The sequence below is a fragment of the Coloeus monedula genome (assembly GCF_965178545.1).
Source record: "Coloeus monedula genome assembly, chromosome: 1".
Classification (NCBI taxonomy): Eukaryota; Metazoa; Chordata; class Aves; order Passeriformes; family Corvidae; genus Coloeus; species Coloeus monedula.
Window position 1 is genome coordinate 139,822,948 of NC_138781.1, and position 23,446 is coordinate 139,846,393.

At 35.9% G+C, this 23,446-nt stretch overlaps 1 protein-coding gene across 1 annotated transcript in view; it reads right to left on the minus strand.

The window, feature by feature from the left end:
* Nucleotides 1–23,446, minus strand: part of LRP12 (LDL receptor related protein 12) — a 51,483-nt gene that overhangs the window by 11,154 nt on the left and 16,883 nt on the right. The window contains exons 2-4 of the mRNA XM_082285700.1: nt 11,263–11,319; nt 4,254–4,389; nt 2,623–2,825 (exon numbers count right to left, since the gene is read on the minus strand). Coding sequence (XP_082141826.1) covers nt 2,623–2,825; nt 4,254–4,389; nt 11,263–11,319 — 396 coding nt within the window. The remainder of the gene's footprint in view (nt 1–2,622; nt 2,826–4,253; nt 4,390–11,262; nt 11,320–23,446) is intronic.

Genomic DNA, 23,446 nt, shown 5'->3' on the forward strand with positions numbered 1-23,446 from the left:
AAGTAAGAATAACTTTGGGAGCTGTACCACAAAAGACTTGAGGATAGTACAAGATCATTAGCAGCACCCATATATAGTTACAGCCAAAGGACTAACACAAGTCTTTCATGCATTTACCGTGGACATTGACCTCTGTGCTTTTAATAACTTTATTTTTCACTCTACATCACCACTAGTAAATTCTGTCCCATTTCAATTCCCCAAATTAAAATGGCTAATAAATTATAAGTAGCGGGAGGAAGACAGAGGGAAGAAAGGCAAGTAAAAGTGGCACAAAATTTACTTTCTAGCCCAGTACCCTTCCTACCCGTTATGCTTTTTTCTATTAGTTTGTTTGTTTTAAATTAACTATAAATATTTACCTATTATTTTCTTTAAACAAGAATTAACTCAAACAATTTACATGACCTATCTTCAACATCAGATTTTAAACATGGGGCTCCCTAAGGGTCATTTTTGCACTTGGAATCTGTAGTGTTTCTATAATTCCAGCACAGACAGGCTTAACTTGCATCCAAATAACTAATGCATTAGTGTTTTTTCCCCTTTTTCTACGATGACTTGCCAACTTTGAGAGTAGCTTTAAAAACACTGAATTAAATAGTCTATTGAGGTGTTAATTTGAGCACTACTGCATAGTGCTAATGAAGAAAGAAGAAGAAACCAAACATAATGGCACAGTTGAATGCATAGCAAAAGTGTTAGCATTCAAGAGCTTTTTTTTAACACTCAAAGGCAGAAATGACCAGATGATTATTAGAGCAGTTGTCAACTCTTCTCCTATATACAGATTGGTTTAAAACATTAGAAGACCACTCTGATCACTGAAACACTACACTTTCATCTCAATTGTGTATTGTATCAAACATAGGGAGCAAACTCAAGCCAAAGTTTCAGTATGGCTCATTTGTTAAAAAATGAACAAACTTCCCCAAAATAGTATTTCCTTCTTTTAAAAAAGACATTCATAAACTTAGGATTAAAGTCTTAAGCACTCTAATCTACAACACAACATAGAAGAAATCAATTAACATAAAAACCTGCTTATTATTGAAAATGTTACAGCTTCTTCCAAGAGGGGTTACATAACAAAATTGTCTCAAGACCAGAGAAAAAGGGAAGGGTTTTCAGAAAAATTCTACAAAGCCCATGGCTTCCCTCCTCTACCCATTTCACACTCTAATCCAAGGTACCCTTCCTTCTCAAAATCCCTCAGGAAGGAATGCTGCCTTTCCTCTGTGCCTACTTGGAGAGGGAGTTGAAAAGGGCAGAAGCTGATGCCTGACACAGGGTAACAGTGTTCACCTGGGCCACTGGCAGAAAAAGCAGCACAGGATGACTGATCAGCCACTGGCTTCTTCCCTGCTCCCTGATACGTTTTTTGGTGAGATGGTGCACCAAACCCAGGTAGAGCACTGCCCTGAGAGCTGGGCCAGCATCAAATGCAAGGCTGCATTACTTCCCCAAGACCTGCTAAACTGCAAGGAGCTGAACCACAGAAGGAGCTTTTTTGTAGACTTGAGAAGAGGTGATAGAGATGGGTAAGCCTGCTTGGACATTTGTTTGCGAGAGACTTGCCACAGTGAAGGAAGCTACTAGGCAAGAAGAGTGCAGAGTACAGAACAGGAGCAAATACAGCTTAGACTAGAGATCAGGGCTAGATTTACTGAATCTTGTTGGAATTGTTTTGAAGGTGGGTGGCACTGGATATGTGTAAGAGTATGAATTGTTTCATGGAGGAGAGGAGCCAAAAGTCAGTGTGCACAGAGATCTGGAGCAGGCCAGTGAATGGATACAGGCATACACTTGGAGTGAGCAAGGTAACATGAAACCATTGTGAAAACCAAGAAAAATCTAATCCAGTATTTGGGATGATCATGATGTAGAACACCATAATCATGCTATTACATAAAACTGTAATACCTCTTAAAGTCAGGAAAAGTTTGGAACTAGTCTTGAGCCACAACTGGCTTCCTCCTCTTGGCAAGATCCAATAGAGCAAGAATGCCTCACAAAACACTCTCAAACTATTACTACTGGTTACTAGTTTATATCACATCCTGTAATTACACAAGAAAAATTTTGCAGGTACAGAACCATGTCTGCTCTTGGCTGGATTAATCTGTAATATTAATGCAGTGGGGATTTTTCAGAATTTTTTTTTTAAAAGATAGTATGCCTTCTGGAAATGGGAAAAATGATGCACATTCTGTGAGAAATGTAAAAAAAAAAATATCCTGCCATTTCTTTCCTCTCTTACTGTATTTATGATACTCAGAAGTTTACCCAACTACTTTAACAAATTTATTTTAGTCTGATGAAAACATTTCAAATCTTAAACTATTTTAAAAGAACTTCTAGGTGCCTACTACTAATGGCTAACCTTTTTCTTCCCAAAAAATCATTCAATCTGCTTACTGATATTCCCACTTTGAATATTCAAGTTATGCATGGGATCAAAATACATTACCTAATCTGTATTTTCTCTGATTTCAATAAACCTTGAGGTGACTACAGGAAATACCCATAGTCAATACTTACCCCGTTAGAAGGACATAATTCTTGGAACAGGAAACAAAAAGTGAAACCATGAAATTATACTAAGTATCATTTGAAACGTACCAGCAAAGTAGGCCAATCTGAAGCCTTTTCTGGAGATGCTATCATCTGAATGAAACCTTATCCAAACATGATCCTGTGAAGAGATGTATGGTGAGGGAATGGAAGAGCCACATGCTCTATAGCCTTCAATATTCTTGTAGCTTCCAATTGTTAACCAATCTGAGCTGCATCGTCGAGATCCCTGAACATCAAAATCTTGAAAGCTGAAAAAGAAAAATATCAAAATTGCTACTGAACTCAATATTACACAAACAATCTGATTAATTACTACACATGGAAATTAGCTTGAAGTTCTTTTTGAAATAAAGAAATATTTCTGAAGTAAAAAAAGTAGCTTTTCTACCCATGTAGAAATAGGATTTAACCTTGTGCTGATACTTCTAGATTAGGAGGACAGCAAGAATGCATTCTGTCAGATAAAATATTGCATCCACCACTTACAGAAATGCAGTTTTATACAAAAACACACGTTGTCTTAATCTAAAAATAAATTCTGTTAATGAAATTGTCCCTATGTGTCTCATTTAATGATTTTCATATACTACTAAGTGATTTTGTCTAACCCAAATTTCACGAGAATTTTAGCTAATGCTACACTTATGGCAATAATATGATTTGACATTATAAATACAGCTAAATTGTTCAAAACTATGTTTTCAGGTAAGACTTCCTCCCAGTCTCACTACTCAGCTACCCAACCTTTATGTCATGGAATGCCATGGTGTGGCTGCACTCAATCAAGACGAGCTGCCATGGTAATGATGTGTGAGGGGGAGAGAGTCTGTGCTAAACAGGTCTGCACAGACAACAGAGCACTGCCAGAAGTGAAATGTGATACATATGAGTGGAAGGAAACAACATGAAAGAAAAAGAGTTTTATTAAAAATAAACAGTATGAAATGTGTAGAAAGCATTCTAGTAGCTGAACAGTTTTACCTACTTTACATTGCATTTATGCCAGTTAAATATTCAGTAGAAAGATTGTTTAAATTAAGAAGCAGTACTTTAAACAAGTAACTGTGTCAAAGATTCCTTAGGTCAACAAGTCTATACTGGAAAATGAAGAAAATCTACAGGTAATGCAGTTTTATGATCAAGTCTAAGCAGTACTAACTTGTATGTTAATGCTACAAGAAACCAGTAACTGGTAATGAACTGATGAGAACTTGAATCCACAAGTTTTTTACATTACTACTTTAGAAAAGTTACAAGATATGGGAAACTGTGAGGAGCTCCCTATATCAAAACTCGGCCCTTCCTAAACTGCAGTCGTATCTATTGACTCACTATTTGTCCGACATTATTAAGCACACCAAGGGACTTCACAGCAATGAAGCATTACAGCATTTACTCTACACACTTTTAAATGAAAATTTCTTATGTTTCAGACACATTAAAAGGATTCAAATAAATGAGCACACTGACATTTTTTCTAGTCACCAATTCTCCAGCTAAAAACAAATGCTACATGGCTGTGTGAGAACACATCAGATAAAAGGAAAGGCAAAGGACAGAACTGAAATCCTTCACTTACAGGACGGAAGAGAAAACTGGTACGTGCACAAGTGGCAGTTAAAAATGTCTGGTTAGTACTTCTTCAATCCACATGGATAATACAGGAGCACTGTTACCTTATAGTAATGATCTCCCCTGGGTTCGCATGGATGTACCAGCTACAGTTAACTCGGGCAGGATACTCAGAGGGCCACCCTGGACTTGTGATTGTCCCGCTTGGTGATCGAATTTGTTCTGGAATATCTCCACAAGCTAAAATACACATATATATTGAAAGCAATTTGATCAATTCCTTATTTTTTACAACAAAATATAGGACAAAAACCCCCACCCAACCAAACAGCACTAATCAGGGAAAATATCAGAGTGCGTTAGATGACGTACCAATTAAAAAACCCACAACATCTAAAGGAGTTTTTAACGGAACATGTCAGCCAAAAGACGTTTTCCAACACTGCCAGTGTGGCAGTTTTTACGTATGTCAATTATTATTACAGATTAAAAAAGATTATTCTATGTGGACTTTGACAACTAGTAAAGTGAAAGATTTTTTATTTTTAAATTTTATTTTTAGTCTTCACAAAGATTCAGTTCAATTTAACCATGCATTTACACTGTATACTGACAAGTGCATTAGAAGATGAAAAGCAAATGAAAGCTAAATAATCAAGTAGCTGAAATTTCCTGTCATAGGTAGATCCAGTGTTTGACCATCATTTAAATACTTCCCCCCTTCCAGTTCTTGGCATGGAAATGATCTTCATAAACATGACTCCAAATGCTTGAAAGGCAAGAGCACTTACTGCAGCAGAGAGACCTACAGAACTACATTTCTGATAATGTACTAGAAAGCTTATATTGATAGGTCTAATTATATGCAACTGAAGTAACTCAGTCATTTGCACTCTTACTTTATTATAGGTGTAGCTTTCTACATGGCCTTAACTCAGCTGCTGTTCCTTCCAGAGCTCAAGTGTTCTCAGTTCTGCTGATTTTATTTGAAGTAATGTACTTACACTTAAGTTTGTGGGTTTTGTTTTCCTGTTCTTCCCCCCCTTAGCAGCCTCATATCCAACACCTGTCATATAGCATATATAGAACCTTCACATAAATAGGAAGGCTAGAATACTCTCACTACAGAGCTTCAAATTATGAGGAAGTCTCAGTGGTCAGAAACACATTAAAAATAACTGCCCTCTGTGCTTTTATTTTTCAATTTTATCACTGGTAGTCAAAAATCTGCAAGCTGTCAAGGTTTACTGGTAGCCCAGTAAGTTACACACAGTAGTTTGAACACAAGAACTATTACAAATAAGGAAGCACTTCCATTATTGTCTGATCATCAAAAGATTTTAGAATTCCTATTTGATTAAAATAACCAATCAGAACTGATGCAATAAACAAAAAGGATGAAGAATGAACTGCATTTATAACAGTGCAAAAGTTGCAGTAATGTAATTTGTGGAGAGGTTATTGTTTTCTATTTTTATGCACATTTAAGCTTTTAAAATAATTTTGCAATGCTATAGGGACTTGAAATTATAAGAAGTTATAATTTTAAATCATTATTACTTTAAAGTATTTCTATATGGCATAACAAATGCACTTTGAAATATATTTTAGAAGGATTAAAAGATTAAAAAATGCTGACATATGTCTGAATTTTCTATATTAACTTAAATACAGCAGCAAAAATAAAACTCAGTAAATTTACCTTTTTCCTGTATATCTGTAAGAGAATAATGCTTTAAATATTTTTTCACATTCCTTTTTAGAGCTTTACTCATGCTGCACAGTTAAGTATTAACATACCTTAACTGTAGAACACAGGAGCTGCCCTAATATCTTGGGATGAAAAGGTTGCAAAATAGAGAAAGATACTATTCACTTGAATATGCAATCATTCACTTTCTTCTTAAATTTTGAGCAAACCCTATAGGTGGTGCTCTAACACCATGATAATTTGGAACACAGCTCCTCTGTAAGTGATCTTTTTATACTTAACATTTGTTCAGGCATTAAATGTAAGGACTTGAAAGAAAAACTGGTTATGAAGTTGTTAAAGTAAAATAGCAGTTTTAACAAAAACCAAAAAACATAGAAAACAAAACCAGGCAAAAATGTAGAAGAATGTATAAGACGTTTTATACCAAGCTAGCAAATTCTGGCAACAATTCCACATACTAGTTGGTTACTATTGAAATAGTCCCCAGCTTCAAAAAAGTTGCCTGGAGGTGAAATTTACATTACAACACACACCTGAGATCAGATATTTCCAAACTGGCAGGCAAAATTTTGTCACTGAGAACCTCTAAAGAAGATATTAAGTTTATGTGACAAAGGAATTTTTGCACTAAAATACCTAAAAAATAATCCATTCAACATGTGTTCGTTCAGTTTTACAGAGTTTACCTCCAAAACCATGAACATACATAAATCCTACAGCAGTACAAACAGTAATATATTTGTTACGCAAGTATGAATGGAAGAAATTCCACATAAAAATCCTGTATAACCAAGGTAGTACTTTCAGAGCACATGAAAGCTTCCAATTTTACTCAAACTCAAGATTTTTTTATCCTTTGAAGAATCAACCTTATCCTTGTAATTTCTTTATTCTTTTATTAAGATGTCTTTTTCTCTGTTTCCAGTAAAGCTTACACTACAGAGCCGAGCGCAAAATATGAGCATTTGCAACAGCATCCAATACAGGGAGAGAGAAGCAGACTATGGTGGGCATGAGGAAGCAAGAATGACCACAGGCACAGTAATAAGGGGTGAACAAAACTATACAAGTGCTGTAGAAGAGAGAAAGAACTGAAGAAGGTATTCATATTACAAAGTGGGGGTTCAAAAAAAAAAAGGAATGGACTTGAAAAGTGAATCACAGCTCTCTTAACTTCAAGTTGGCTAGATAAGCTAAACACGCTTGCATACTGGATATGTATTAATGCACTACAAATCTCTTACTTATAACTCAGGAGACAACAGAAATCTCCTGTTTGCTTAAGAAGCGTAGAGAAGTCAAGATCAACTGTGCAGACACTGCACTTCAGAAGTGCAGTCTTTTAGAGAGAGAGTAATTTCTCAGCAAGATTTTTAAAATCAAGGATAACCTTTTGAAATAGAACAGCTTTAAAGGGAATATACTTTATAAAGACAATAGCAAACCTTTAAAATCAATGCCTAACTAGGATTTTCTCCTAGACGTTTTGAGACTGTAAGGTAACATACACGGTATTCATGTAATTGTAAACATGCAGAATGTAAGCAAACATCAAGAAGGATATGGGATAAGAAGAAAATCCAACTGGCAGCCCGTAAAGCAGAAATGTATCAATAGAGGCAAACATCCTTACTTTAAGTTGCACAAAATTTGCACTTTTAATCTCAATTGCTAGAAGCCCTGTAAGCATTTGTCATATAGGTCAGTTGTGTCTAGGACAACTTAAAATTACAGGAAAACTGATTAGGTTTGAAATAATTTAATTAAAGTATTAAAAGAGAACAGAAGAATGAAAATTAGATGAGTCAGGATAAAAGGAAATGAGTTTGCAACCAAGGCAGAAGCACAAAAGAAATTGAGAAGGTTGCACTGTAAAGAAGCAAAGACACCCAGTGATGCTTGCCCAAGATGTTCTCAAATCTCATGCTGGTGGCTATAATATTTGGAGGGAGGAACAAATTCCTTCTGCACAACCATTTCTACATGAATGCTGTTGCTGCTTGCACTCCCTTCAATGCCCTCATATTCTTTGGTACAATTCCACTCATCCATCTCCTACCTGTTTCAAACTCTTTCCTTCGAGAACGTTTATTCTATTAACAATCTATTTGCAATTCTGTGTGTTACTCTGATGTAACTGTTCAGTAGATTGCAATACTGCAATTAGGACTGAGGATGTTTCACATATTAGAGTGTAAAATAATGGTCAAAAGAGCTGTGCACATAATCTTCTGGTGTATATGGGTTTTCCTGTAGACTTTTTAAAAACAGACACAACCGTTTTTCTTATTTCCTTCTTCCTGAAATTTGTTTACCATCCTACATTACAGAACATTATCATAAACTACAGGATATTGATTGGTAAACAGAAGAGAGCCAATGTAAAGGTTACTGTACCAAATTCAACTAACAAGTTATAACAAGAAAGTAATTAAGAAACCTATGCAAAAATTCTGTAGCAAGATCTAGAGAAGTAAAGTACCTGTAGTACGAGTGAACAACATGTCAAGGAAAAAAAGTCACTTCAGAAAAGCAGGGAGAGGGAGATTAGGGATTTATCTTCACAGTAATGCCAGAAGATTAGTTGAAGAGATAAAAGAATTAGCTTTCAATGTGAACCACAGGATGATAAGGTATGCATTATATTGGACATGGTAAGGACATGAATGCAGCTGGATAAATGATCTGAAGGTGTTTAAAACAGCTTAGAGTAAAAAGAGAATAATGTTGTGATAAAGTCTAAACGGTGAATAGGGAGGATAATTATTGCATTGTAACTCTTGGGAGCCACTGGAAGTCTTATTTGGAGAACTACAGGGGAAGAAGGCATAGGAATCTTTGCCTCCAGGTCAAACCAAAAGGCTTTAATTTAAAATGCCCTTTGCTCTGCAATACAGAAACATATTCAGTAAAAAGAAACCATTTTTAAAATATATATAAAAAACAGTGCTGCAGTTCCTTAAAATGCAGAGTGAGGGGTTGGGGAGATGGGGGAGTTGGTTTTGCAATTGTGACAATTATGGCTCAACATACCTCAAAGACAGACCTGAAAATATTTCTGAACCCTTCAGATTTTAAAGGCATAAACACTTGTTCTGTAGTGATAGCTTATATGCAAAGAGACAACATACCACTAATTGTTCTTGGTAGAAAAAGCATGTTCATATATTAGAGATGTACCTGTAACTTGGCAGATATAATATACAGCAGAAGCATAAATACCAAAGGCCACAGAGGTCTGTGCTATTAAAACATAATTTAGTAAGGTAGGTCACGTAGTCTTACAGCAGCAGCATGACAGGAAATCTACCATCAAGACAAAAATTTCATTTTAAATCCTGTCTCTGTAGCAACTGTCCAAGAAAATCGCTTGCTTGGTTTCAACACCAAGTGAAAGTTGGATTTAGAAAGATTAAAGGCCAGATGTCTTTGGTTCTATTTTACAGAAACTCTGCTTAAAATTGTTCTGCAAAATATAAACCTATCCAGGTATGCCTGATGAAACATATAACCTGCAAGTTTGAAAATATGTTTAGGAGACACAATTTATTTCAAAGGAACTACAAAAATCATCTCATTCATCCCTATCTTTTATACTTGGGCTATGCACTTAACATTTGAGATGTACATACAAAGAGCAGTAAGGAAAATACTCCTTAAAAAAAAGGGGCTACTCTATATGCTTTCTTCAGGTTGTCCTTAACAGATCACCCCTTTCCAGTTACCTCAAAATTCCCCAGTGAAGAACTTGCACTTTGTATTAAAAAAGAAACTCGAGAGTACAATATTTATTTTCCCCATCCGGAAAGCTATTTTAAAACAAAAGGACATAGGAGATACTTATATATATACACATATATATATTTGTTGTTATTATTATTATTATTTATTTTTACATGGATCTTTCTTCTCAGTAGTTAAAGTTCTATCTACCAGCTGCTGTTATCTTGTGTATAAAGTACGTTGTGTTCTGCTCTTCTTGGCACTGCCTATTCAAGCATGCTGGCCAAAATACTGAAAGCAGAGTCAAAAATTCCATTCACCTCTTGCCCAGCAGATGCTTTTCTGCCTGTATTGTGACCTGTGACACAACCCTTGCAGTAAACAAAGGAGTGAGGGGTTGTTAAAACATACCCTGAAAGCTGCATAGTGAGATTTTAGGCCGACTTAGTGTCTCTCATCCATTCCAATTCCAGCAACAATTGTTCCAACAGTGGCGAGTAGCTATGTTGATATTTATTATTTACAGTGTGCCATAAATGTAGTATATATGATACTTGGTGCACCAGTACTGTTAAAAAGCAACAGCATTCTTCATGACGCAGCACAAAAATGGGTAAGAAAGATCTTCTATAATTAGACTTCTAACAGTCTTTGAGTGGTGAACAATAAAAGGGATATAGAAAGCAATGGGTATAAAACTGACCATACACTGACCATAAATTTATCCAAATACTTAACCATACAAGTAGCAATGTAATGTTTGAAGCAATACTGAAGGATAACTACAGCAAGATGTACAAGCTGTTCTCAAAAAGGACAAGTTTGCATTTTGACTCTTATTTTAGGAGAAGGGTGTGTGAAAATCAGTTTGAATTCCACAGATTAGTGGCAGCTTTCCTAGGGTAAGAATCAGGCTTGTATTCTGCTACCTGCTGAGGAGCCTTTATCTTCCCATTTGCACATATTCTGAGTATCTGTATGATAAACCATGCCCAGCAGCTGCTGACACTGCACAGCATCTGAAGAACAAAGTCTATACTCCAATACCTCAATGGCCACACAGTTCCACAATCACTAACACACAACAGACCCAACTGCGGCTGCTGCCCAGAGAGGCCTAAAATCGACTTATTGGAAGAGAACACAGAAACCTTTAAGCAGTATGTGTTGCTTTTATACCCCATATTCTCCCAGCATCTCATCAGTTTCTCAGTTTCATGAGTTCTACATTTTTTTTTCTTGTATTAAGGAAAGCTGTGCAGTCAAGTGTACAGTAGTTTCAGTTAAATCTAATCAGGTGAAATGCATAACTCTTGGATTTATATTATTTGATAGTGTCCAAAATTACATTTCAGTAAATTTCATTTCACAAAAACTTTACTGTGGAAAGAAAATATCAATTCAACTTAAATCAACTTTTCTCTTAGTTCAATGTTTGTATGGAAAAATAATTAAGCAGTCCACTTAGAAAGGCATAATCTGTTCACGAGCATGCAGGTATCAGTTTTATCTTATGAGAATTTTTCCATGTTCCAGTTGCTTCATTCCTTATTACATGCTGCAAAAGGCAGTAATAATTTTTATAGCCAAATATCTCTTCATAAGATACCAGGTGGCTTTCAATATTTACTATTTAAGTCATGCATGAAATTTAAACATTACAAAAAATGACTTACCCGTTGACACTCCTGAAATATGCACATTTTCAGAATGTTCTGCAAGAGCACCATTTCCTAAAATTAAACATAATGAATAAGCTAATTTCCAAGATAAAATTTGTAAAAATTCTTCAGATACCTTTTAACAGAACAGAACGAACAAACCAGAAGTTATTTTAATTAATATTAAACATGAAAGGTCCTACATAAGTTTTATCATAAATTAAAGAGAAAAACTAGAGAAAAAGTCACTATACAATAAAAAATATCCCCACACAAGCATTGTTAGTTTACTCGGAACAATTAGATATACTAGAAAGTTAAAAAACAAGCAAAGACTGATACTGGCAGTTTTGAGAAACTATGCATTTTAGATGGTCAACTTTGTATTTTGCATCAGTGCTATTTTATTTTCAAGAAAGGTTTGTTTTAATGCATCTTCCCCATCTCCTTCTGGACCAAATTTTGTAAGCAAATGCTATGCAAATAAAGACACCCAGGGGACTATATCCATCTCTCTCACAAAAATTGCAGCCTACACCCTTTATCCAGAAAGATGGATCAGATACAGCAGGGAAACAGCTACCTTCAAGAGTAACTCCCCACCCATGTTCATTAAAATGAAGTACACTTGCAAAGATGAACAAGACCCATATGGTCATCAAGAGTAAAAGACAAAAAAGTTAACCCTCCAAATCCCATACTAGTTTGTACTCTCCAACGGAGAGGAAGTCTGCTAAAGCCAATATATTTGCTGGCAGGTGGCTGTACTGGTACATGATGTGACACATCAAGTCGTATTTGTGTGCATTTCTCCTCTCCTTTATCCATCATCTTTTCTTTTAACCTTTACAACAAATTTTTAATAAAATATTTTAGACATTTCAGGAGGAAAGAGCTACTTTGATACGTAAGCTCCTTTGAACACAGGCAGTGTATCTAAAGTGTAAAATACTTCACTAAGCAAATCTTAAAACCACAACTCTTAATCCCTCAAAAGTTTTCTAATATTGAAGCTTTGCCATGTCACACAGGTTTTCATGAATGTGCTATCAGTTGTTCGACCAGCACTGCAATATAAGTGTAGTATGTCTGGGTAACAAGAACCTTAAATATACAAAGAAAACACAAATTCCTTTTATACCAATTTAAAGACTGTCACGAATTGACCAAGAACATAGTATATCGAAGCCAGCATCCCAGTGCTCCTCTGGTGCAGTGATTACACAGACTATATTTCAGAAATTGCTCCCAGGGTTGACACCAAATACAGAAAGACCTAATTTTTAGCTTTTTAAAGACACAATACAGTTAGAAACCTGATGATCAGAATTTGTAGAAAAATGTCAAGTTTAATTTATTTATTTTTTAAAACTAAATTCCTTGGCTCTTTAAAGTGACATGTTTCCCATCCCATTTTCAATGTACTAATTTCACTGCATATATTTACATACCAAGTTACTTTGTCTCAATTGTTAAAAAAAAATCCACGCTGCAACAATTCTCCTCAATGTTCAAAACACTGAAGTATTTTTAAAACAAAAGCTATTTCAAATACTGTATTAGTGAGCAATTATTTTTCAATTAAACTATTTTCACAGTAAAATATACTTCTAAGTTTTAAAAACCTATTTTCCAAATAATTCTCCACTTTGCATATCACTGACATGCTGAGGAATGTTGCCACTCTGATTTTGTGTATACAGTAACACTTAGCTCTCAATTTACAAAATAAACATCTTTGCTGGAAAATTATTTTACTTGTAACTAATTCCATAGAAGCACATTTCTGATTGTTTTGTCTTCTATTATTTCCATCAGCATAAAGAAAACATTAATACATTTCAAGACTTTTTGTTTAACCTAAAAATAACTTACTGACATTTCATCTTTCAAATATTATTCACCTTTTTACTTGCAAAAAGAGGCATTAGCACATACAGCTATATCTGTTATTGAACACTGAAAACAAACATCATGACAAAAAAGAAGGAACTCACAAACATCTAGAAATATGAAAAACCCTGAAGTAATTACATTGAAGACAGTCAGTATCTAAACACTCCTTTGATGTTCCCAGAACCTGAATTCCTGACAAGCTGCCTGTACATAAAGATCAGGAAAACAAAAACCCAGAATACTAATGAAATCAGCTCTGATAAAAATACAATAAAACATGAAAAGACTGACATAACACTGAAGTGATGGAAAACAAAGCAAAGTCTATATATATATCAAAGACTGACAAAAACTATAAATCAGTAATATTGAGAAACATACTGAAATGGGAACTTGCATCCACATCCCGTATGCGTTAACTCTGAATTAATGAGTTAAGAAAACTTAAGCGAATACCTAGAGAGAACACTTGAGTATTTTCCATCTAAATATGCTTTACGATCTAACAATCTCTTGAGATGAAGTGATGTCAGATTTATTGTCAAACTAACTTCAGTGATTAGTCAGAAATGGCACTAATGCATGATGATGAAGCCTAAATTCAGATTCAAGTACTAGAGTATCAAAGTAAGGTCTTTTTTTTTTAAATAAACTCCCAATAAACTTTCATTATATTAAAAATGAGAAATCTCTCCGATTATTACTTCCTCTTTCATTGAAAACTGTCATTGAAATAGTGTGTTCAGATGCCATTTAAAACATTTAATGGTTACTAACTGCCGACACCATTATGAAATTTTTAGGCAATGATCCTTATGTGATCTCAACAAATAATCACATGGTTCCATAAAGTTGGCCTACTAGAAGACCAATATATCAGATCAGTAATTTCCATTAAGATATAGGAACATAATTATCTTTGAAATTCCTGCTAGTCTACTTAAAACAGCAGAATATGAAACATAAAAAAAAAATTTCTTAGGTCACCAGTAAGTTTTCATATTTCTTTATGTCCTAAAGACTAATTTACTATTTATTCACATTTCAACCTGAAGTTTTAAACTGAAACAGGTGTCACCTAACAAAACTTAGCACTAAGTTTGTCCGTAACAGTTATAGGAGTGTGACAGCACAGCACTGGAAGATACACACCAAGAAGCTCCTGCCTTCTGTTCTGCTTGTGAGAAACCAATATTGTTTTTTTAAAACCAATGTCTTCCATCATTATTTTTTTCTGGTGACTTCTTAAGAGAAATCACTTCTGTAACCAGGACTATACCCATTTTCTTCACATCCTTTTATAAACACTTAGTACAAATACAAAACAGCAATGTATATCAACTTTAGCCCTGCACCTTAAGATGTGATCAGCAACTGCAAGTAAGTTAAATAATTCAAATGGACAAGCGTCAAGATAAAATCAAGAACTTAATATGCTTTTTCTAAACAAAACAAAACAAATTGGTAAATTGATTATGATATTTTAAACTACTGGTAACCTAAAGGTTAAACAAAAGTATGAAAGGTACTTTTAATGGCTTTCTACTGAGGTGTACATGAGTTTGTTGCCACCATTCATAGTAATATCTCTAAAGATTGCTTGACTGCAATATAAAAAACTCACCCAACTGGTTACTAAATGAGTAGAACTCTTGGTAGAATGTTTTACACCATGGAACAACCTCCAACTTTTGACGTGCCTTTTTGTCTTCAACAAATTTAAAAATCTCTCAAATGTTCAAAGAAAGAATGGTTATGGTCAAAGTTGTTCACCGATTCTGACAGAGGTATCCATAAAATTTTGTTTTACTTTCACAGCACAAAGCCAGTCCTTTTGACCTCCACCACTTTTTTCTATTCCACTCAAATTCTCTGGGCTGCAGTGCCACCTCGTCTAAGGGGCAGGCAGAGACAGACAAGTAGTTCCTCAGACACTTGAATTAATTCCTTTTGATTCATGTCTCACAGTTGACCGACCACAGAAGCAAGCAAGATGACACTAGGTCTGCCTTCAGGTTTTCCAGCACTTGGTGTATTTCTCCCCTGCAAATCTATACGCAACTATGGTAAACATCCCATATCCCACCCAGAAAATCCCGACACTGTCACATTGATTCCCAATATCCTGGTCCAAGCGTCCTATACATAGTGTGGAGAAGTGAACAGAACTAGGCAAAATATAAAACCCATGGCCTTGGAAGGTATTTGACTCACTAACTACTTCTGAGTTTCATCACAGATAGGAGATTAAATACAGACCAGGGGAGTGGGGCTGGCAACAAAGAAAATGTGGCAGCAGCACACACTTCAACTAAAGAGCAAAGGAAAAGAATGCTTACACACTTGAAAAACATGACATGTTTGGAAAAATCGGCTGCCAAGTTCCATATATTTGAAACCCAGATAGTAGCAGTGTGCTGAGCCTCACTGTGGAGGCTAATCACAATGCAGCAGCCTTCATTTTAGGATGTTACACCCCCACATCCATCCTTCCCCACAGCCTAAGGAGCACAGCTCCCTCAAAATGGGATGAGTATCAGACTCACAGGATTATGTGCATATAACTTCGGAGCACAAAACTCAGCCTATGGTCCTGATATGAGCTACTCCTTTGAGTTTTACTCACATTCATGCATTTTCAAAAGGCATAACCAAACAGACCCCCACTTACCTCCACCCTCCCATAATTAAGTGTCCCTTAGTCAAAATATTCAGATTAAACAAGACAACCTTCTGCACTCCAGATACATATATATATATGAACTTGAAGGCTTCAGACAAAAAATAAGTTTACCTAAATACGGACATATTTGAGACACCAAATAATGGCTCTTAAGTGAAGCCATTTTGATTTCAAATTGACTAAAATGAGCAATACTAATCTAATACAGTGAAGTGATAAATACTGCAAAAGTACACACAAAGAGCTGGTACATGCAACATTGTCCACTGTGATTGTAAAATCAAAGTCTCTAACTTCAGTTTGAATTAACATCATGTATCTTGAGACTAAGTTAAATCTAGATTGTGTTTTAAAGAAAAATGAGTGTTGAAATGAAAAAATTAAAAGAAAAAAATCAAAGAGTGGCAAAGGCCATTTAAGTCACCTTTATTTCTGCTGTTACACTAAGTAGTTACTGTCCACAAAGAAAAATCATGCACACCTATCTCCATTGAAGCTAAATTCTTCTGAATCAAGATTAAGCCTGTGCCATTATCCTTAACTGCCAAATTACAACCACCTATAAATAGAACTGTATAAATTGAAGAAGCGCTGTAACTGAACAGCTATGAAGAGAGAGATTTTTCTAAACTACTTGAGTTAAAAGGTACTACGGTGCATAATGAATGCTACATAAGCAGACTGGACAGGGTATTTTTCTTGAACTACAATTATCAGGGACAAGAGATCAACAACAGTTCCTGTACATAATGTGTTTCTAAACACCCTTTATTGTGATACATGTTAGACTTGCTTTACTTTAGACAATGCATTTCATGACCAAACTTCCTTTCTTCATCCTACTCCCAAAATTCCTTTCCACCCTGTACTTACAAAGCTGCCTCTTTGTCACCTTGCATTATTTTTCACCAAGTTTTGCTTCTAACTGACCAAAACAAGGGTACTATATGCTTTCATGAATGAATTGGTGCTGCCTTCCATATAACCTCACTAAAAAGCCACTTAACAATGGTACTTTGACTCATGAGTTCAAAAACAAAAATAACCTTTTCATCTACAGATATGGGAGGAGCTGGAAAAATCCATGATGCCTCTGCAATATTCCATCAGGTTTCTTGGGAATTACCCTTTTTTTGTGACAGTCCCAGCCAGTGGCCTACCTCCTGCAAACACCAAAGCACAGCTGTGCAAAAACAAGCTTCCACTGGAGATGCCATGTGTCCTGTGGAACCACAGTCAGGCTCCTCTGCCGAGTCTGTGGGAGGAAAGTGCAAAGGCCACTGCCTACCTACCACGCCTATGGTTAATCCATGGTTATGATGTTACAGCTCAGAGCAGGACATGTGGGAGACCAACAGGAAAACAAGTACTACTGCTCTTCTTCAGATAAACCAGATGAAGGTTCCTTCCGACATAAACAATTCTATGATTAAAGCATTAATTTAGCATGTAACCCAAAATACTGTATTGAATTATTTACTTGTGGGTCACCTGCAGTTAACAAGCCAAAAAAAATCAGTTAGGAGCCTCCTCAGTCTTTTGACTCATCATTCACAACCTCATCTCTTGAACACTCCTTGTATTTGTTAAACTAATGTGCATTTAGAATAAAATGCATTAGCCGCAGGAATTTAAAGCTGTAACCACCACCAAGCACTACACATGCATAGGTATATGGCCATACTGCTGCCAAGCTCTCCTGTACTGCAGAAGCATCAGCACTCAGCATAATGAGAGTACCAGCTGAAGGAAACACTTTCTGTAATCTCAGATGGACATGAGCGTACAAAAAGGACTAGACATGTTTCTCCTCATTTATAACCCAGAGTCTCTGAAAGTATGGTTTCTTCTGTAGGTTCTTTTCTATCTGTGCAACATATGTTCTCCAACCACTGCTAAATTGAACTACAGAAATTCAAATTTTCCCTTCCTCAGAAGACAGGAAGAGCTGCATGTGCATTTCAAATTACAAGAGCGAAGGAAGTGAAAGTGAAGCAAACAGTGGAGCAAAAGAAAAAAAAAAAAGTAAGAGCAATCTAATAGCTTGAAACTTACCCTCCCAGAACAGTCCATGAAATAGGGAGTTATTGCTACAGGGAATGCTTTAAATTAAGGTGCGGCAGAGCTCAGAACATACCGAAGCCAAGCAACCATTTATAATATCTCTATATCCAGTTAAAAAGCAAAGAAGCAGTATCATTCCCAAATTTCTACAAAACCAGTCCCAGCCTTTACAGGTACCACCATTTTCTGCCTTCTGACAGCTTAGTTTGCAATCACTACATCCCTTTGATTAGAGATATGCATGAAATAAAGTTAGTTTGTGCACCAATATGTATTTGGATCAACTACTCAGAACAAGATTCACACCACAGTAATCTCATATTTTTCTGTCTTTACTGCCTTTTTTTACGTAATGTATTGCACTTTTGACTACAAGTTTTTGTCCTACACCCAACTGCTGCTTTCTTCCTTTACAAAGGGCAACATGCAATCCATGACAAAAGACAATTTAAAAAGCATCACGAGAAGGGATGACACTGACTTTTAGGCATTAACTGATAAATAATCTCCAGCATAGCTGCAAAATCTCCAAAAGACATACTGACAGATTTTGTATTTATTTTTAAATCAATAGTTTGGCATTAACTAGTTCACTTATTTTTCCTTATTTCCTTAGGGTTAAGTATTGGAGTCATCAGAATTTCAGGTGATCATTTGTAAATCAGATTTAAAATGTGCAGCAAGATGCAAAGTATCCTTTATGTGAGGGATGGATTAAACAACCATTTATTTTAATATAAAATTACACATGCAATACACAGAAACATTGAAAGCCTCAGTGCTGTGCAGACATCAGTCAGAATTCTCTACTAAAGGCAAGCAGAGCAACAGTGACAACCTTTATTTCAAATTCCAGTAACACAAGAATATCTGCTACAAAGAAGATACAGCTAATATATCTAAAATTTCAAACAGTGAAAGCCAATGTTCACAGGAAATGAGAAAGTGTTGTATACGTGAACACTACAGTGGCATAAATACTTCAATTAAGAATGAAAATGACTAATAGATGAAATAGTGGTTTATTTAAATGTTTAATGATACAAAAGCTAGAAATAACCACATAAAATTTCACTGTAGAAGCAGATGAAGCACAGAATTTGTTTACAATACTCAGTGCTGTTATTTCATGTGGCACAATTTTTATTTTAGACCAACTGTGATGCAACTTTATTTAGTAAACTAAGACAAAAACTAAAGAATCAATTCTGCAATGGAATAATTTTACATAGGTTTTAGATTTTTTTTTTTTACCTTTCACAACAACCAGTATCAATCTACCACTGTGTGCTTAGACAATTATTCTTGGGTATAAAATAATGGGTATGGTGCTGCTGAAAGTCTGCACTGTATACTTGAAACTTGTTTCACATTGTTTTCTTTTAATCACTCCCTCATACTGTCCTTTCCTTCTCCCAGAGGGACTTAATGAACAACATGTACTTGCATGACACTTTTGAAAAACAGGCTTTTATTCCTTTCTTGATGAATAAAACAGTCATGAAGCTTCCAAAGCATTCACTGTACAAAGTCTAAACTCAAAAGTTAATCAGTACTTGAATGAATATCACACATACTTTTATTGCTATAGGCAGGGCCACAAAGGTGATCAGAGGGCTGAACACCTCTCCTGTGAGGAAAGCCTGAGAGCTGTAGTTATTCAGCCTGAAGAGGAGGAAGCTCTGGGGTGACCTTACTGCAGCCTTTCAGTGCCTAAAGGGGGCCTATAAGAGAGCTGGTGAGGGCCTGTAGTGACAGGACAAAGGGTAATGACGACACTGAAAGAGAGCAGGTTTAGTTTGGATACCAGGAGGAAATTCTTGTGCAGGTGGTGAGGAACAGAGAAGTTTTTTCCCCATAGAAATGTCCCATCCCTGGAGGTGTTCAGGGTCACGTTGGATGGGGCTTGAAGCAACCTGGTTTAGTGGAAGGTCCCCTACCCACAGCAGGTGAAGTAGATGGTCTTTTAATAGCATAGGCCATTCTGTGATTATATAATTTTATAATCTTGAAAACACTGAATTAAAAATCTCCAAAGCTAAATATCCTACTACTTTTATGTTCCTTAGCATTGTAACACTACCTTCACACCTAAAAAAAGTCAACATTCCTTCTTCAGAAATTGACTATTCTAACACATACACCAAAAATCTTAAGTTCACTACATCAGTGAATGCTTTGAATTTGAAGATTATTCAGTGATCAGGTCATTACAAATCTATTAGCTTCTCTAACAAAACATAATACATAATACATCCTTTATTCCTGATAGTTTTGTGGTGTGAACTTGGGATTTGTTTACATTAGTATTTTATTTCACGTAAGGGGCATGTTTCTGAATCTCCTGATCTGCTCCACCTTCTGTGCTTTCATGCACATTACACTGTGGCCTTGGAACGAGCAAACTGGATTTCTTTTAGAGGATATGTTCCTACTTGTAATGGGTACTGAGTTTTCTGGGCCACACTAGAGCTAGTCCAAGAAAAACCCTTTAGAAACATATATAGCACAAACTTACATCTTCAGCCTAACTCCTTTTGCTCCACAAATCCCCTCTTGCCAGGCTGTGGGATGTACCAATACACACACCCGCAGCGTGTCCTCTGCTCACCACAGTTCCAGTTCTGCCAGGGAGGCTCCACTTCAATTTCAGGAATAAGCTCAGCTGCTGCAGCCATTCAGAATAAGCCACACAAGTTCTCATTCTGGATTCATTAGGCACTGCATACATTATTCACTAATATTACAACAATTGTGAATGCTGTTGCAACACACATAAGAAAATAAATAAAATTCCCTTTCATCTGAGATGTTAGCATAATACAAATTTGACATAGATGCTGCCAGCCAGATGGTGCTGGAGTATTAAAACAGAGCCCAAAGCACCATCAGGACACATCAAGCAAACGTCTGGAAGATGCTGCAGTCTACAATTGATTCCCATTCCTGCTCCATAGGTGTGGCTTCCCAGTCACTTTCCATTCTTCCTTGTATTTTGAGTCTGCTATCAATAAAATACAAAATTTTAAAGTAGCAGCTAAACTAATTTGACTTAACAGAAGGATTTTTGTGTGAAAGTTTCAGAACAAAAAAACAGTTAAAGTTTCTCAGTTGTTGTTTTAAAAGGCAAGGACAGGAAAGAACCTGACTTTTTTTTATTCTCACTCAAAAATTCCACAACCTATTTATAGACAGCTCTAATATACTTGGCAGCAGGCAGTGGAAATTGGAAATCTAGCAGAGACACTGGCTCAGCTTCAACAAGATTCCTGATTTTAAGCACATAAGTAGTTCTATTCATGTCACACCCTACACTTCTGCCCAGCCAGGTATAAAGGAGGTTACCTGACTGACCACTGCCTGCAAGCTGTACATGTTCTCAGGTGGCAATCTAATGCAGTGTTTCGCATTGGACGGAGAGTAGAAAAAAAAGAGATTACTAAACCAAAATGAAACAATTTAAACAGGGAATTCAGTCACCTACATTGCCGCTAAATCCCAACTGAAAAAAAAAAAAAAATTGAGGAAATCAAAGGAAAAGGGAGCAGATCAGAAATTAGCAGGGGAAGCAAGAGAGACTATACTGCCTACCCATCCTTAAATGTCCTTTATACGGCTTAGAAGCCTATTCTTAACTGATTAGACCCTATCATTAATTTGAACCTAACAGTCTACCCCCTCCTATTTGGACACTTCCACTGCTATATTACTTAAAAAACTAGAAAAACCCTAAGTTTCTAGCTATTTTAAACAGCTGTGTTTGAAGTACTAAAACTCAGTTATTTTACAAAAGAACTGCTCAGACCATTTGTACGTGTTCAACTGCAATAACTATCCTTTTCTGAAATCCCGTTTCAGAATCTCAAACTACGTCACATTTGAGAAGTGCCAGACTAGGGGAAAATTTTGATGTGTGGGCTGCACACTGCTTATAAAGTAGAGGGAAGAGCATTGCAAATTTGATTCATACTCTTCACATGCTTCATACTTTTACCTACTGGTTTCTTTAAATCACTGTTGCAGTAAAAAAATTGGTTTTGTTTTTGCATCATGCTCAATTATTTCTCATCTTAATTCTTTTTACGTACAGGAACAAATGTTAGTACACAACAGTCTACATAGAGCTGATATGTTATATTTTAAAAAATTATAATCAAAAACCCCTAACCATCTACAAACAGAAGATTTCATAACTATCACAAGTTAGATGGTAACAGCATGGCTTCATCAGGTCATATATTCTTAAAATATAATACTACTGGTTATCCTCTTTTCCTCTCATGATTTGGGTCTGTGCCACCTTGAAGAAGTGTTAACAGAAGAAATTAAATCATTATTCATAAATAATAACTGCAACCATCATAAACCTATTATAAGCTTGAAGAATAAAAATATAATCTGCTATTACTCCATGAATCTCCACCAGGAACCCGCAAAACATCCAAGCTTCTGGTTCCAGATTACAGTATGACTCAGATTTACAACTGATTTTTTTTTTTCCAAAAAAGACTGAAATAGTGTAGGAGTACTTGATATTGGAGGGTGGGGGAGAATCACGAGGGTTTTTGAAAAGAAGGAAAACACTGCTCTACTGCTGCACCTTTATTAGTGAGCCTACATCTCATGTGCCAATAAACCAAAAAAAGCCTAAGATACATACAGAGAATAATGGTTTCAAAATCCAGAAAGCTCACTGGATTCATAAAATAAAGTTACAGCATCTATTTATTTGAAGTCTTTATTCAGCAGATGGGCTAAGACGTCACAATCCAGACAGAGATCAAGGAGGAAATTTCATGGTTCTGTCTGAAGCAAAAGTAGGGGATTGAGAAATGAAACAGTAATTTTCAGATCTGCTATATTCGTTTTGGAACATTGGCCTGTGCAAACCAGGGAATACTGGAGTCAGTGGTATAGAGCTGCTGAGCTTCAATTCCATCTTTATGACAGTGACAACAATAAATTAGAATTAACTGCAACACATCCCAGCTGCATTCACTGTAGTGACATAAGTGACTTGAAAGCAAACAGTTTACTGGGAAGGGCGGTGAAGCAACAGTATATTTACAGCACTTTTTGCATATATATCAAATATGAAAATCATAAAAGCACTGCATGTTTATTGCATCTAGGAAAAATATGCTCATTTGAAAGATAAAACTATGTTTTCTTTCCTTCTTGTTACTTATTACTAGAAATAAAACTTTGATTTTGGCAACTTTTTACACTCTTTAATGTGTTTTGCTTTCTTTCTGAGAGAACTAAAAAACACTGTAGAGTTCCCAAGAAAACTTGTTTCCTGTAATGTATGAAAAAAGTTCACAGAAACTACAGACCTTGCAAAGACTTGTGCAGACTTGTTTATGCACAGTCTGGTAACCGGAATTTTTAGACCCCACGCACCTATTCACACTGAAACTGAACTTAACCCAAATGTCATGCTGTCTGCCCAGCTACCTTCCAGTAACACAAGACATAGTCTTGGTTCCTTGTTAATGCTTCACTGAACTAATTAAAGCGTAGAAGTAACCTTGCATAGTGTAACCCTGCACGCAT